This window comes from Myotis yumanensis, unplaced genomic scaffold (assembly GCF_028538775.1).
Source record: "Myotis yumanensis isolate MYYU_CA2020_CCGP unplaced genomic scaffold, mMyoYum1.0.hap1 SCAF_5, whole genome shotgun sequence".
In the NCBI taxonomy this organism is placed as follows: domain Eukaryota; kingdom Metazoa; phylum Chordata; class Mammalia; order Chiroptera; family Vespertilionidae; genus Myotis; species Myotis yumanensis.
The window spans coordinates 32,888,712-32,903,798 of NW_027223756.1; the positions used below are offsets into that span (position 1 = coordinate 32,888,712).

The window sequence follows — 15,087 nt, forward strand, 5'->3', positions numbered from 1 at the left end:
TGCATATGAACGTAATGTGATGTACGGATGCTAAGGTTGCCTGAATACCTATTATTACCTTCAGAGTATGTGGGGGCCCTTTACAGGGGTAAGGGCTTCTATTTTACTGAGTGAGGAATCCTCCTGGATGATGAGTCCAGGAAGGAAGGACACAACTTTGTTGACAAGAGAGTGTAGGTGTTTCTCCTGTGAGCAACATCTGTCCCCTGAAGAGAAGCTGAGTGCATCAGAAGTTACTTTTTCTATGATGAGAACTATCTGTTTCTCAGAAGAGGCTAGGTGCAGGACATGGGTCAAACAGGGCTCAGCAGGCTTTGGTCATCTAGACATGGTTTCAGGGTCAGCTTTCAAGTTGGTTTGTCATGTGATAGGCTGACTGTTTCCTGTTTTCTTCTGAGCAAATATGTAGAGGACATTTCTCAACTTCTTTTGTAGTTGGCCATGTGATCAAGTACTAGGTGATGGATCATGGTTAGAAGTAGTATGCCTCTCTTCCAGGTTTGGGCCCTGAAAACCTCCATGTGTTTTCCTCCATGGCCTTTTTCCTTCCATGGTAACCATGGAATTGTGATGGAATTGTGATTAATGGGAGTGTGGATCCATGAATCATCCTGTGGAGAAGCATTGGTCAGTCATAGAAACCCACTTGGGACTTTTCATGAGTGAGAAAAAAGCTGTAGGGGCTTATTATAGCAACTAGGGCTGCCCTCATCAATACAAACATCCAATGCCAGTTCTTCAAGATGGTGGCCTTTTTTCATCTTATGCACATTGTCGTCATTTTTATTAACTTTACTGAGCACTCAGTGGGTGTCAGGCCTTTACCTGCATGCTTGTATTTAATTCTATTCTTACTAGAGGACCAGCGCATGAAATTCATGCGCGGGTACAGACCCTAGGCCTGGCCTGCAATCAGGGCCATCTTCCCCAGCTACCCGCAGCCGGCCCCACCCCCTGCCGCCACCCAGTCCCTGGTTCCCCGTTCACCATCAGGCAATCAGAGCCTGCCTGCCAGGGAAAGGGACCAAGAGGCGCTCAGTGTGCCTCATAGTGACTGGTTGAGTGGTCGTTCTGCTGTTAGGGTCAATTTGCATATTACCCTTTTATTATATAGGATATGCATGCTTTTATTCAACTCTTTGAGGTCTATTCTATCATCATTTCCACTTGACTGATGAGGAAATAGACTCAGAGGGGCTATATCATGTGTCCAGGGACACATAGGCTGTAAGGGGCAGAACCATGACTTGAACCAGATCAGTCTGACTTTGGAATTTGAGTTACTAACCTCAGCGCTCAACAGCCACTCTGTCACAGCCACTATCCCCACATTGGAGCCTGGCCATAGCTGCCCATATCTCCTTGCCCGCTGAAGACCGGGATGGACTTGCACATTCATGGGTTTATCTGGAGACTGTGCTACAAGTTGATATTCCCACACATTACTTGATGTCATGAGGCTGCATGGCTTGGTCAGAATTCTCATAGCAGTGGCAGTAGCTTGGGGATCTGTAGTTAGAATTGCAGAAAAAAACATGGGGAGGGATGAGCAACAGAATCTTGCAGGATAGCCTCCCTTGGGGAAGGGATAAAGACTTAGATCTGCTTTTTCAGAGAACTGGACTCAAATGAGACATGAAGATCTTCATTGAGCAGAGTGGCACTTGAGGGTCCATGAATTTTTAGATCTTTCCTGGGACCCAGAGAACCAGAGATGAATTAACTACAATGCCTGGCATCAAGTAGCTTGCAATTCAGTCAAGTTGGGGAGGGAGGCACACAGATATGTGACAGGATATGTGCTATGGGAACACAAAGCAGATAGCAATTCCAGTCCATGGCCAGGTTCGAGAAGAGGGTTCGTGTGAGCACAGTTCAGATTGGCAGGAGGACAGGCAGAAGAAAAGCATGTATAAAGGCATTCTGGGCACAGCATCACAGGTCAGGAAGTCAGGGGCAGCCTGGGGCATCTGAGCCCAGGCAGGGTGGCAGGAAGCAGTGCTGCGGAAGCAGTTGAAGGATGCTGTTTGTGGCTGGCTAAGGCGATGAGGAACTAGCAAAGTGGGCAAAAATCCTCTAGTGTCTATGGAACCAGACTGGTGCTGGGGAAGTAGGTAAGTAATAGAGCTGAACCAAGGTGGGGGTGGGGTGAAGAGAAGAGGCTTGAAAAGTTATGGAGGTGGGCTCAGCAGAGTTTGGCTAATGATTGGGTGCTAGGAGGTGAGCAGAGAAGTGGGTCCAGGTTGACTCTCTCTTGGTAACTTGATGCATGATGTTGCCAATGATGGAGCTGAGAAATCCAGAACAGTTTAAGGCACCTTCGAGACTTCCAAGTGGGCCCTTGCCATAGGCAATCAGAACAGAGCTCTGCGACTCAACAGCCAGATATGCACTGGGCTGGAGGCCTGTGAGTTTCCAACATGTGGATGATGTAATGACTCTTTTTAAAAATCCTCACCTGAGGATATTCTTTCCATAGAGAGAGTAAAGTGGAGGGAAAGGGGGTGGGGGAGAGAGAAATATCGATGTGCAAGAGACACATTGACTGGTTTCCTCCTGCACGAACCCCTACCAGGGCCTGGGATCAAGCCCACAACCATTGTACGTGCCCCTTGACTGGGAATTGAACCTGAAACCCTTTGGTCTGAGGGCCAGTGCTCTAACAACTGAGCCATACTTGCCAGAGCGATGTACCCACTCTTAGCTACATTCAGAGGGAAGCACCAGGAGCATCACTTTTAAGGAATAAGTGTGTTTAGAACCCATCAGGTTTCTGAGTGCTAATGGCTCCTCTGGGGCAGGACAGGGGCCCCCTGGAGACAAGAGCTGAAGTCTGTGCTCCAATAAGAATGGGGCTGAGTTGCATTAATCATCACTGACCACAGGCCTCTCCTGAAAGAAGGGAAACATTCAAATCTGAAAAGTGCTTAGTCCAAAAGTATAGAGTTGATCTGTAAAGTGGTCTGTGAAACACATTTGTAGTAAAGCAAAAGACTGCTAGGAAACTCAGGGACAGCTTTCCCTGCAAACATACATGTGCACACATGTATACACATACCATTTCCTGCTCTGAGTGAGCACAGGCACCTATTTGCAGGGAATCTTTTATTTTTTATTTTTAATTTTTTTTAAATATATTTTATTGATTTTTACAGAGAGGAAGGAAGAGAGATAGAGAGTTAGAAACATCGATGAGAGAGACATCGATCAGCTGCCTCCTGCACATCTCCCACTGGGGATGTGCCTGCAACCCAGGTACATGCCCTTGACCGGAATCGAACCTGGGACCTTTCAGTCCGCAGGCCGACGCTCTATCCACTGAGCCAAACCGGTTTCGGCTGCAGGGAATCTTTTAAAGTGGGGCTCATTACAGCAAGAAATGGAGCCAAGTAAATGTTTTAGAATAACTCAGACCCTTATAGGACTCTTTAGCACTCAGTGATCAATTAAGATTTAGTGCCCTTTGATAGGGTGAAATATAGGGTTCTCTTCCCAGGGTCTTCAGCCCCCTCCAACATCTTCTAGAATCACGGCTTGAGCCCCTTAATTCTGTTGTGCCTGTTAAGCACAGCTGCCTCCAGGAATGCTGCTCTCTGCTGTTTCAGCCATCTCTGTCAGGCAGCCAATTTGAGATGATCTTGAGGGTTGGTCACACTGATGTTAGGTACACATCATGGCATGTCCCAAATATAGGTTTGGCCATCAGAGTAATAAGGACTTTTAACTCTGTGGCCTCCACAGTCATAGAGTCATGGACTGTTGGAGTTTGAGGGACCCATGGAGCCTAACCTCAGTTTACCAGTAAATGGGAGACCTGCCCATTTGGTTCAATGGTCAGAGCATACTAGTAATTGTCCTCTAGGAAAAGCTTGCCTGGTGCCCCAAAATGGGTAGAGGCCTCATCACAGCCTCTCTTCTAGCACCCTGCACTGGCCTTTCACCACTACCATTTAAACAACTGTAGGGTTTTTGTCTCTCTTCCCCACCTGCTCTGTGAGAACAGGGACCACACTGTGTTGTGCACTGCTATTTCCATTCCCCAGCATAGTTCCTGCAGAGAATGCATGGTGACTTAAATGCTGTTAGCATTTTAGACTTTACTGTGTGGTGCTACACTCGGAGCACAGTCATGGGCAGACTCAAGAACTTGGAGTCTGATGGGAGAGATGGGGGTATGTGCCTATCATGCATGAAGCACATGGGAGCCTAGAGGGTGGGGCATCTGTATTCGAGTACTCAGGGAAGGGTTGGCAGAGGGCAGAAAGCAAGTGTGAAGGATGGAGGAGGTCCTAGCCAAAGCACCACCACTGCAGAGGAAGGCATTTGGGGGGACTACACACAACCACCAGAAGCATAAAATAAAGCTGGATGGGTGTGCCAGGCCTAGATTTTAGGGCTGCTGGACAGGCCAAGGGTCCCGATTTTATCTTGCGATTTGGCAGCCAGGGAACATTTTAAGACCAGAGCTATGATATATTCAGATTTGTGTGTTTAATGATATCGGGAGGTGGATTACAGGAAAGGGGGCCAGTGGTGGGAGACCTTTTCAGGAGACATTTGTGATCATTCAGTTAAGATAGTGATGACCTGGATCTAGTCATAGTTGGGGTGGAGAGGAGAGGACCCCACAGAGATGTTAAAGAGGGGACATCCTCTGGACTGAGTGGCATTTTGGATGGAAATGGGAGGAGCAGGGAAGCAAAAACACTTCTCTAAGGGTAGGCCTGTTCAACAGACCAGAAGTGTCCAGGGGCCTCTTATTCCAATGTGGCCACCCACTGAGCTCCTGTGAGCTGTTCCTGCCTCTCACAGATGAAGGATTGTAAGGTACAGATGCTGCTTTCATCAAAGAACATAGGTATCAGGCTTTAAAGCTTCATTCTAGGACGGGTGACATCGTTTTTATTTTCTTTTATGAAGACTTCAGCAAATTTAATAGTTCAGGTCTCCAGTATATGAGAATGCAATTATTAAGTGTATAAAACATAGCCAAGAATTCCCATTTTCTTTTACATCATGTGGCATAAAAGCAAGACACTTAAGAACAGTCACTGCCAAAGTAACCTTTAAATGGAAAGGGCTGATAAAATTGATGTCATGGTATAAAATGTAAAAAGCTAAGCCATTCTCTCTTTAGGGGCCACAGCACCTCAGCATAGAGTATTAGTAGGGCTCGGAGGGCTGCTGCGGGCAGTACCTATTTCTCCCAGGGGCCAGAGTATAAGGGGAAAGGGAAATGGCGCTGTCCAATGATCCTGATGGTGTGCCTCTTGCCTCCCCAGTGTATTTACTGATCCAGCTCCAGGGCCATCGCCATGTCAAGCAGGGGCGGGAAGAAGAAGTCCACCAAAACCTCCAGGTCTGCCAAGGCAGGAGTCATCTTCCCTGTGGGGCGGATGCTGCGGTACATCAAGAAAGGCCACCCCAAGTACAGGATTGGAGTGGGGGCGCCCGTGTACATGGCTGCTGTCCTGGAGTACCTGACAGGTGAGTACCCAATTCAACTGTGACACCACTGGCAGTTCTGATGGCTTTTTTGTTCATTTCTTTTAAAACTTTTCAAACCTATAGTAAAGTTGTAAGAATAGTACAATGAACATTTTTCTCTAGATCCACCAGTTGTTAACATTTTGTCCTCCCAACTGTGTGTGTGTGTGTGTGTGTGTGTATGCACGCATATGTATACATTTTTAAAAAATATATATTTTTATTGATTTCAGAGAAGAAGGGAGAGGGAGAAAGAGATAGAAACATCAATGATGAGAGAGAATCATCAATCGGCCGCCTCCTGCATGCCACCTATTGGGGATTGAGCCTGAAACTGGGCATGTGCCCTGACCAGGAATTGAACTGTGAACTCCTAGTTCTTAGGTCAATGCTCAACCACTGAGCCATGCCAGCTGGGTTATACATTTATTTTTGACTGTTATATATTATATGGTTTATTTTGAAATTCCCTTAATTGTCCTAATATCCTTTATAAATTTATTTGGCTTTCTTTCCTGATCCAGGATCCATTTCAGGATCATACATTCTATTTGGCTGTCTGGTTTCTTTAGTCTCATATAATCTTAAACAGTTCCTCAGCTTTTAAAAAAACTTTTTCATGACACTGACCTTTTTGAAGAATCCAGGCCAGTTGTTTTGCAGAATGTCCTTCAATCAGGTTGGTCTCATGCTTGGATTCAGATCACATGTTTTAGTAGGACAATTGTGTAAAAGATGTTGAGTCCTTCTCTGGTGTCACGTCAGGAGGCACCTGATGTGGCTTTGTCCTGTCATTGGTGGTGTTCAGTTTGGTCATTTGATTAAGGTGGTGTCTGCAGATTTCAGCCCATCCTGGATCACAATCTTTTACCCAGTAGCTTTAGCATTTCCTGATGATCTTACCTGAATCTGTTATTTCCATAGTGGTTAAAAAATGGTGATTTTTCCATTTCTGTTATTTCTTCTGCTTTTACTATTTGACATTCATCTGTAAACAAGAGCTTCCCTTTTACCCTTCCCTTCTTTTTATTTTTTGTACTATCAATGTTGGTTTATGGATTTTTTAATTTAGGGGTTCATGCACTATCATGTCATTACTCATTATGATGCTCAAATTTCGACTCTCAAGCTGGTTCCTGTGTCCATTTGCCATGTCTCCATCAGTTTCTATAGATTTCTTTGCTTTCTGACATCATGAGTATTCTGGTCTCACCCGGGACTTTGTCTGCCCCAGTCTTGGAATCAGCCATCTCTCTTTGGACCTTTTCATAGATAAAATCTTATTAGTCTTATTGGTGGCTCCATAGCAATTGTGGGAGGCTAGCTAGAAGGGAAACCACCCCCATTTTTTAGTGATAAGAAAACCAGCCTCAAAACATGAAAGGACTTGCCAGGGGTGGCATATAATCAGTAAGTACTCGAGGAGGGTCCCATATCCTGCCGTCCTGTTGTCATGCTATTACTTATTGTTCCATACACTATCAGGGTAGGTGGTAGGAAGAGGCACCTTGATTCTTAGCAAGAGAAGGTACTTCTTCCAAAGTTTATAGTCAGGCAGCAGAAGAGCTGCATCACTTCTTCCTCTCAGGTCTCAATAACACCAAGGGTTTCCCTATGGAAAGCACCGTCATAATGGGTGTGTTAATAGTTGTGAGGTTTTGCACATATTCTGGGACTTTTGACTCTGTGCATGTCGGAGACTCTTACAGGTGACATGCCTGGTAGCATGAGCTAGGCATGATTCTTCTCACTATCGAGATAAAGAAACAGAGGCCCAGCATTTATGTGACACATGCTGGCAGCCATCCAGGGAGACCACAAAAGTCACTAGATAGGTATCAGAGGACATTTTCTAGTTTTGGCTTGGCACTTTACATGCTGTGTGACCTAGAGCAGTGGTCGGCAAACCGTGGCTCGCGAGCCATATGCGGCTCTTTGGCCCCTTGAGTGTGGCTCTTCCACAAAATACCACGTGCGGGCGCGCATGTACAGTGCGATTCAAACTTCGTGGCCCATGCGCAGAAGTTGGTTTTCGGCCTGGGTGAGTCTATTTTGAAGAAGTGACCTTAGAAGACCGGGGGGGGGGGGGGGGGGGAGGTTGGTTGGGCGGCGCAGGCGGGCCGCGGGATATGCAGCGTGGGGGAGGCGCACACGATTCATACACGAGTTGAGTGAGTCAGTCAGTCAGCAGTCTCATGTGCAGTGGTTAGTGCTAGTCGCGTCCGCAAATCGCGCGCGGGTGACAAAAGTACCTACTCGAAGCGTAAAGTTACCTGTATTTTTCCAACCAGCTGCAAATCCTACAGGTATTTTTGTCATCAATTTAAGAATTGTAATTATTTTGTGATGGTGGCTTTATTATTATAAAATGAAACTTTTTTTTAGGTATGTTGAGATGGTTTGGACATATAGAGAGGATGAACAAAAGGAGATAGACGAAACAACTATACAAGACTAGTGTGGATGGGAGAGTTGGAAGGGGTCGACCTCAGCGAATGTACCTCAATCAGATTGAGGACGTTTTTAGCAAAGGCCAGCTTAGGAGTACCCTAATTAAGTTAATAACAGTGTACCTACATACATAGTTTAAGTTTAAAAAATTTGGCTCTCAAAAGAAATTTCAATCGTTGTACTGTTGATATTTGGCTCTGTTGACTAATGAGTTTGCCGACCACTGACCTAGAGTGAGTCACATAACCTCCTGGACCTGTTTCCTTACAACTCATATGGACACAAAAGTCCTGCTCCACCAATTCCAGGCTGCTGTGAGAGCCAAAGGGGCTTTGACCATAAGGGGAAAGCTGACATGATGTGCAAACCAGACAGCCTATGTTTTTTGGTTTCCAAATGCCATGGTGCCCCTATCACTGGAGTTTTCATAGACACTGTCATTAGGTCAAGTACAACATCAGTTTCATTTCTTCCACCAAGCTTTCTCTTTTTAGTTTTCAGGGTGTGGGATGGGGGATACCACTGCTACATCATCTCTGAGAAAACTAGTATCCACACAGCAAACCTGTACATTTTCCTTGTCTGTGCCTGGCTGGCTCTGAAACTGAGCACAGAGATGATGAGGTCACAATCAGCGGGTCCGTTCTCATGGCAGCCAGAGACCTTGATCCTGTTTGCACCCACACCCAGCTACCATAGGTATATGGTAGTGGTCACAAAGGGGAGTGGGAACAGCCAGGGCAACCTCTTACTAGAGCTGGAAAAGTGGCTTATGGCAAATCCTTACTCTCATACTAGTCAAGTTAACCCCTGTTGTACATATTTAAGTTTTTGCAAGACCTTCCACAAAGCTCTAGTTAGCTGAATCTGAACAATTTTCTCTGTCTGCACACAGTGGTGAGTCACTGGCATGACCATTGCCTAATGCCAGTTCCCCAACATGGTGCCGAGCCTGCATGACTGGCACCTTGAGAGACATCCTGAGCCAGCAGTTCTGTGACCGGTCACTGCTGTGGTCACTTGTATCCTATGTCCTGATGATGGGATAGGAGCTGAGTTCTGGGGCCACGCCCAGTAAAAACACTGCTCCATTCTGCTCCTTAGAACAGTGCTGCACACCCACACTCACCGTTCTCAGAAGGTGACCTACCCTGAGCCCCTTTGGCTAGAACATGAGAGCATGTGGATATTTGGAAGTCCTGGGCATCTGCCCACTCAGAACTTCGGTTTTGGTCCTTAAGTAAAAAGGATAGGTGGCCAAGCTCTCTATTCTGCTATTTGCTTTTGTTCTGTTGAAGACCCTTTCCCATTCATTCCACAAATTTATTGAGCACTTATTGTGTGCTAGGCACCATGCTAGACTCTGTATGAGAGCTTAGGAATGATGGGGGCAGAAATGGTCTCTGCTTCCTGGAGTTCACAGTTTAGTTGGGAGAAAGAACCAACCAACCCAGATGGTTACCGACTTTGGTAAGTGCAGAGAAGGGCAACCTGCCCTGTGAGAGGTGGGAGAGGGGCTCTGCCCTCTGCTCATCTGTACTGGATACACCTACTGGGTGCCAGCCAGCCTCTTCTGAGAGCTTGGGGAAGGTATCAAAAGAGGGGGAAGCCAGGGTACCAGCCTCTAAGTAGCTCAGGGCCTAGTCAAGATCATGGCCAGATACAAGGTATATGAGGGAAGTGCCTGCATTTAGCAGGTCCTCACTGAGAGTTGTGATGTATTTGGCACTGGAATATACTAGTAAGCCAGAACAAGACCTATCCCCACCCCAAAGAGGTGTCTGTCCAGGGATAGGTACAGGCAAGAGAAACTTGGTGATGATGCAGGACCACCTGTGCCATGAGAAGGAGTCAAGAAACGTTTCCTGGAGGATGTGTATTAATCAGTTAACCAGATTGCCCTGCTTGTCTAGTTTTCACCCAAATGGTACTATGGAGGGATTGTTTTCCTGTCTGCGAGGCACAGACCCTTACAGCTAGCAGACAATTGCAGGAATGGTGATGGGGGTATGCAACACAAGGCTCTTTTGGAATGGCTGGGCCAAGCCTCCTCCCTTCAGAAGGCCCCCGTGAAGAGATGAGTGGGGGTCTGGATGCTCAGGGGTTTCCAATAGGACTGCTGAACTGCAGGGCCCACCTAGGCCTCGGTGGCTCTGGAGCAGGTGGCCAGCCCTGGGGAACCTTTGGGGTGCCATGATGTTCAGTGGAAATCAGGCAGAGGCAGTGGAGCTCAGCAGTTCAGAGTGTGGACCTTGGTGTCAGTGCTGCCATTTCTTAATTGTGGCTTTAGGCAAATCACATCTCTGAGCTGTGGTTTTATTGTCTGTCAACTGAGGATAACAACAACTCATAGGGTTATTATGAGGCTGAAATGAGAGGGTGCGTGTGAGTAGCTTTGCTTTGCCGGCACAGTGTACATGCCCACATGCTATTACATTAGGGTTAAATCAAAGAGAGGAAGGAGTCCCCAGTCATCCTGCTCTGGCTGCTGAGGTGACTAGGGGTTGCCCACTTCCATTAAGGATGGTGATGGAAGCTGTCACTGTCCACTCATGTGTGTTGTCCTTTTTAGTTGGTCAGAACCCACTGGGCCTCACCAGCACCTACAGAATATCTTGGCAGCTTTAGGCCTACTCCTTCTGGTTTGCTCAAGCTGCCTCTTGACACATCTTCCTAAAACCTGTGTCACACTCACCACCAGGATGCCCTGTTACCAAACTCTTCTGTCTGGTGTCAAGGTCCACTTCTGACTTGAGCTCCTGACATACTCATGGAAACCTGGAAGGATTTTCCAGTTAGCTAGAACCGAATACTCAGCCCTGGGCCTGTGTTAGGGCAGAGCGGAAGCCAGACTAGCATGAGAATGTCTGAACAGGGAGCAGCCCTGCATGCCTGGGGCCACCAGTTACACGCTTCCCTGTGCAGAGCATGTGTTCAGGGCGGGGATGGAAGCGCTCCTCCTTAGGGTCTGATCAAGGCTGGGGTGGATGCAGGGAGAAGGCATGGGGGGCTGCCCACTTCCCTTAGAGATGGTGATGGAAGGGCTTGCTTCTAGCTCTGAAACTTGAAGCTGGTGTCTTTTTCTCCTCTTGGGTCCAGAACCCAGTCATCTATTGAACTTAAAAGGAAAAGTCAACATTTGGAACAAGGTTGAGTCTGGTGACCAGACAGCTCCTTCCCAAAATCTCTGTGTGCCTGGCTCTGCAGCGCTGCTGGACTCTGCCCAGAGCTCTTCCTGAGGAATGTGATATTGTCTGCTGTCTTTTCAGGCCTAGGATTGTGTGGGCTTCATGCCATTCTCTACCCCTTTGACCTTTGACCTTCTAGCCTAAGGGGTTATAATAGTCCCACCTTTTGGGGTTGCTGTGCAGATTAATATTGCACCACATAAATTTAGCCAGCAATCATAGTAAACCTCAATAAATGATAGCTAAAAACAAGTGTCCTGGGGAAACTGAGGCAGTTTCTTTGAGGCATCATCTTTGCCTTCATAGTACTGTGGCACTTCTCTCTTAACACCTAGGTGTAACCCTAGATGTTTAAAGGGAACTTGACTTAGTTCAGGCCTCTTTGGAGTCTCCCTTGCGCCTAGCACAGCACTGCATAGTGCTGGAAAGTGTAGGATTTGTGAACTAAGAAACATGTGACATGGCTTTTGCCCCAGTGAAATTTCCATTGATGATGGGGGACATACATTCCCACAGAACAGCAAGGGAATAAGCAGATCTAAACGATAAGTTAAGAGTACTTGAGTCCCAGAGTGGGGCTGTAGGGGAGTGGAGGGGTAAGTGAGAATTGTGTGGAAGAGGAGAGAGGAAGCACATTTGTGATCTGATGCTCTCAAGTCACGGGTCCAAGGCATTCTGAGTCAGTATTGCTCAAATTATATTCAGCAGAACTATGGTGTTTGGTGAAATTGAAGAGGTAGTGCACCAAAAAATAGGGCTCTCTGGCTGAAGTGAGGAGACAGCGAGACCGTCATTCCCTCTTTTGAGATAGATATATGAATGACTTTGATGAGTTCCTCAGTAAAGGTACTTTTTTAAGTTTGGGATTCACCAAGAAACAGCTTTTCTTACTGTAGGACTTTTCAGGGCCTTTAACAGACTGGTGTCATTGTGAATCTCCAAGGAAAGGAAATGTGATATGTTGTAGTTCCCAAACTTGTATCACAAAAGCCTTTTAAGAAATACCTTTAAACACCATATACAGTACAGTGTAGGGGACACTGTTGTGGGTTAAGCTCATGAGGAATGGCACTATGAGCAATGCTACTGAAGAAATAAAAGCGAGAGCCACTATACAGAATGAATTTTGATCTGGCTTCTTGTGGCAGAGGCACAAAGCTTGACTCAGATAAGGAACCTCAGTCTTCCTCCTCCATCCACGGTTCTCGACACAGAAGGCACTTGAATATTTGCTAGGGGAGGTAGAGACTTGGGGAAGCTGTGCATCTTTCCTGCTAAGCTGAGTTGCTCAGGCACTGACTCAGGGAGGGCCTACCATCCTCCAGGCCTGTGCTGGACACTGAGATACATGACAGGAGTCCTTGCCCAAGGAGCTTACCTTGGGAGGAAGTGCCTTTGGAGCCATTTTACTCAACTCCTGAGAGAACAGGCCTGGTTGCCATTCATCAGATCCAAAAATATATGTGATTATATCTTTTCCTTCTTTTGGGGTCCAGAAACCCTGTTACATAGCCTGATCACACATCTTATTCTATAACTTACCTCCTAGGACTTAAGCCTGCTTGCAAAAATCAAATCCTCTCTCAGAGGATTTCTCAACCTTAGAAAGATGCTCTGGCTACCAGCTCTCAAGGCTGAATGTCTGACATCTTGTAATAAACATGGTGACCACTGCAAGAGGTCTGCTGATTTGGTTACCTAAGCTCTGGTCTGTTTGAAAACCTAGTGTCACAGTAGTTAGTGCATTTCTACCTCTCACAAGCTAAGCCTGTGGCTAGAGTTTTTTCTTCTATCTTCTTTAGATCTAATCCACAAATGATGATGACATTGGGATTTGTGCATTCTTAACCCCCTACTCCTTTTCCATTTTCCCGAGTCCTCCCCCTGCCCATCCCCTTTATTTCAAACCTTGGTCTTCTCTCTCCTGTCCCTTGTCTGTGACTAGCATCTCTACATTCTTCTAGCAGGCCCTTGGCATCCTGTCACAGCAGGCAGTTCTGTCTGAAGCTGCCTGTGTGTATTTCACTAATTGGTGAAGTTCACAGGGCCAGCTCCTGACCTGGGGAACAAGCTGGGACCCCTCCATGACCTTTACAGACTGGATGAGGCCCAGCCCTTACACCTGACTGTATCCTGCAGTAAAACCCCAAAGAAAAGGGTGGGTGTTAAAAATACACCTGGTTTTGGCTAATAAAAGGATCATCCTCATCCCAAGTTTCAGCTTGTTTGATTTCTGATCTGTAACTCAGGTCGGATGTTGCATATACCTTTGGTGTTAGTCACTGGGCCACACTCCATCCTGCCCCCATCTGTAAGTGCAGCAGAGCCTGCATTTGGCTCTGTCACTTACCCGGCCTCTTTACCAGTTTCCTATCCAGGACACTCAAGTGTGTCCTGTACTCACAGCTAAATTTAGGGCAGGAAGAGGAGGACAGTCAGGCTGCTTCCTTGATGCTTCGAGGCCCTCTGAATCCCTTCATCTCTTGCTAGTTTATATGACCACCTCTATGTTAGACTAACACTTCAGGTCAGAATCCAGCCGACTCTTGCTAGCACCTTCTTGAGCATTCATGCTCCCCTGGGGCTCTCAGGACCCCCATAGTGCTCATTGTTCTGGAAAGCCCTTCACCAGCTTCATTTTCTTTTAAAAATAAAAACCACAGGAAATAAAAACCACTAAGGATTTTAATGAACCAGAGGGTTGTAACCAGAAAAAAGTTGGAAACACTGAAGTTAAAACTCCAGTATGCTGGGTACTGAGTATGTGCACACTGTATTTAAATGCATATTTCCTTTTGTGGTTATATGAGTAATTTGTCTTTGAAAATTTAAAGCTAAAACTCACTATAATTCCACTGCCCAGAGATACAACAGCTGGCACCAAATGTCTTTTGTGTGTATATATACATGCATGAAAGAGAATTAGATTTTAATATAATTATTTGTTTTACTAATATCTGCTATTGTTGATATTCATTGATAGTCAATCACAGAAAATTATCACTGTCAAAGTAAATCGTGACATAATTAAGGAGATGCTATCCACGTATGTTACATAGTCTACCCTCCTTTAGTCTCCCAGGAGGAATAGATGACTCCGTGGTGATGACTTCAAGAAATGCTTGAAAAAGCAGCGGTTTAGCATTTTATATGCTTTTGACATTTCCCTGATGGTGTGGTGTCAGATGGCCAACCAGTTAGCAGACTCAGAAGAGTCAGACCTCAGGGTTTGAGGCCAGAGTGTAGAAACCACCAAAGGGTGACTTCCCTAGTACCTCGTCACCCCACCAGAGATGTGGAGGTGGCAGCACAGCTTGTGGGGCACTTCTCCCAGGGGCACATGAATCTGCTGTAGAGCTGAAAAACCGAGTTTTTACCCAGTCCTTCTGAAAAATCCATGTGGTTGTCCAGTACAGCATACATATGACCTGGGCCCACTTCGTGAAACAACGACCCCTTCTCCCTGCTCTCCCAGGGCCAGGGTTGCCCTGTATCACTGGGATCAGAGAAAAGGAAGGCCTCAGTGCTTTCTTTGGCAAATATTTTCTCCTAGTTTGTGACTTGTCATCTTATTCTCTTAATACTGTCTTTCACAGAGCAGAAGTTTTTAATTTTAATGAAGTCCAACTTATCAATTCTTTCTTTCATGTATTGAGCCTTTAGTGTTGTATCTAAAAAGTCATTACCAAACTGAAGGTCATGCAGATTTTCTCCTCTGTCATCTCCTAGAAGTTTTATAGTTTTGCATTTTACATTTACATGTGCCTAGATCCACTTTTTTTGCATGTGGATGTCCAGTTGTTCCAGCAGCATATGTTGAAAACCTTTCTTCTTTCTTAAAGATAAACTGTGTTGGCCCTAGCCGGTTTGGCTCAGTGGATAGAGCGTAAGTCTGCGGACTGAAGGGCCCCAGGTTCGATTCCAGTCAAGGGCATGTACCTTGGTTGTGGGCACATCCCCA

General features: G+C 46.2%; 1 protein-coding gene across 8 annotated transcripts in view; it reads left to right on the forward strand.

Moving 5' to 3' along the window:
- Positions 1-15,087, forward strand: part of MACROH2A1 (macroH2A.1 histone) — a 75,324-nt gene that overhangs the window by 6,458 nt on the left and 53,779 nt on the right. For all 8 annotated transcript variants that reach the window (XM_070414961.1, XM_070414965.1, XM_070414964.1 and 5 more), the window contains exon 2: positions 5,283-5,487. In XM_070414961.1, the coding sequence (XP_070271062.1) occupies positions 5,316-5,487 (172 nt within the window). In that variant the 5' untranslated portion in view covers positions 5,283-5,315. The remainder of the gene's footprint in view (positions 1-5,282; positions 5,488-15,087) is intronic.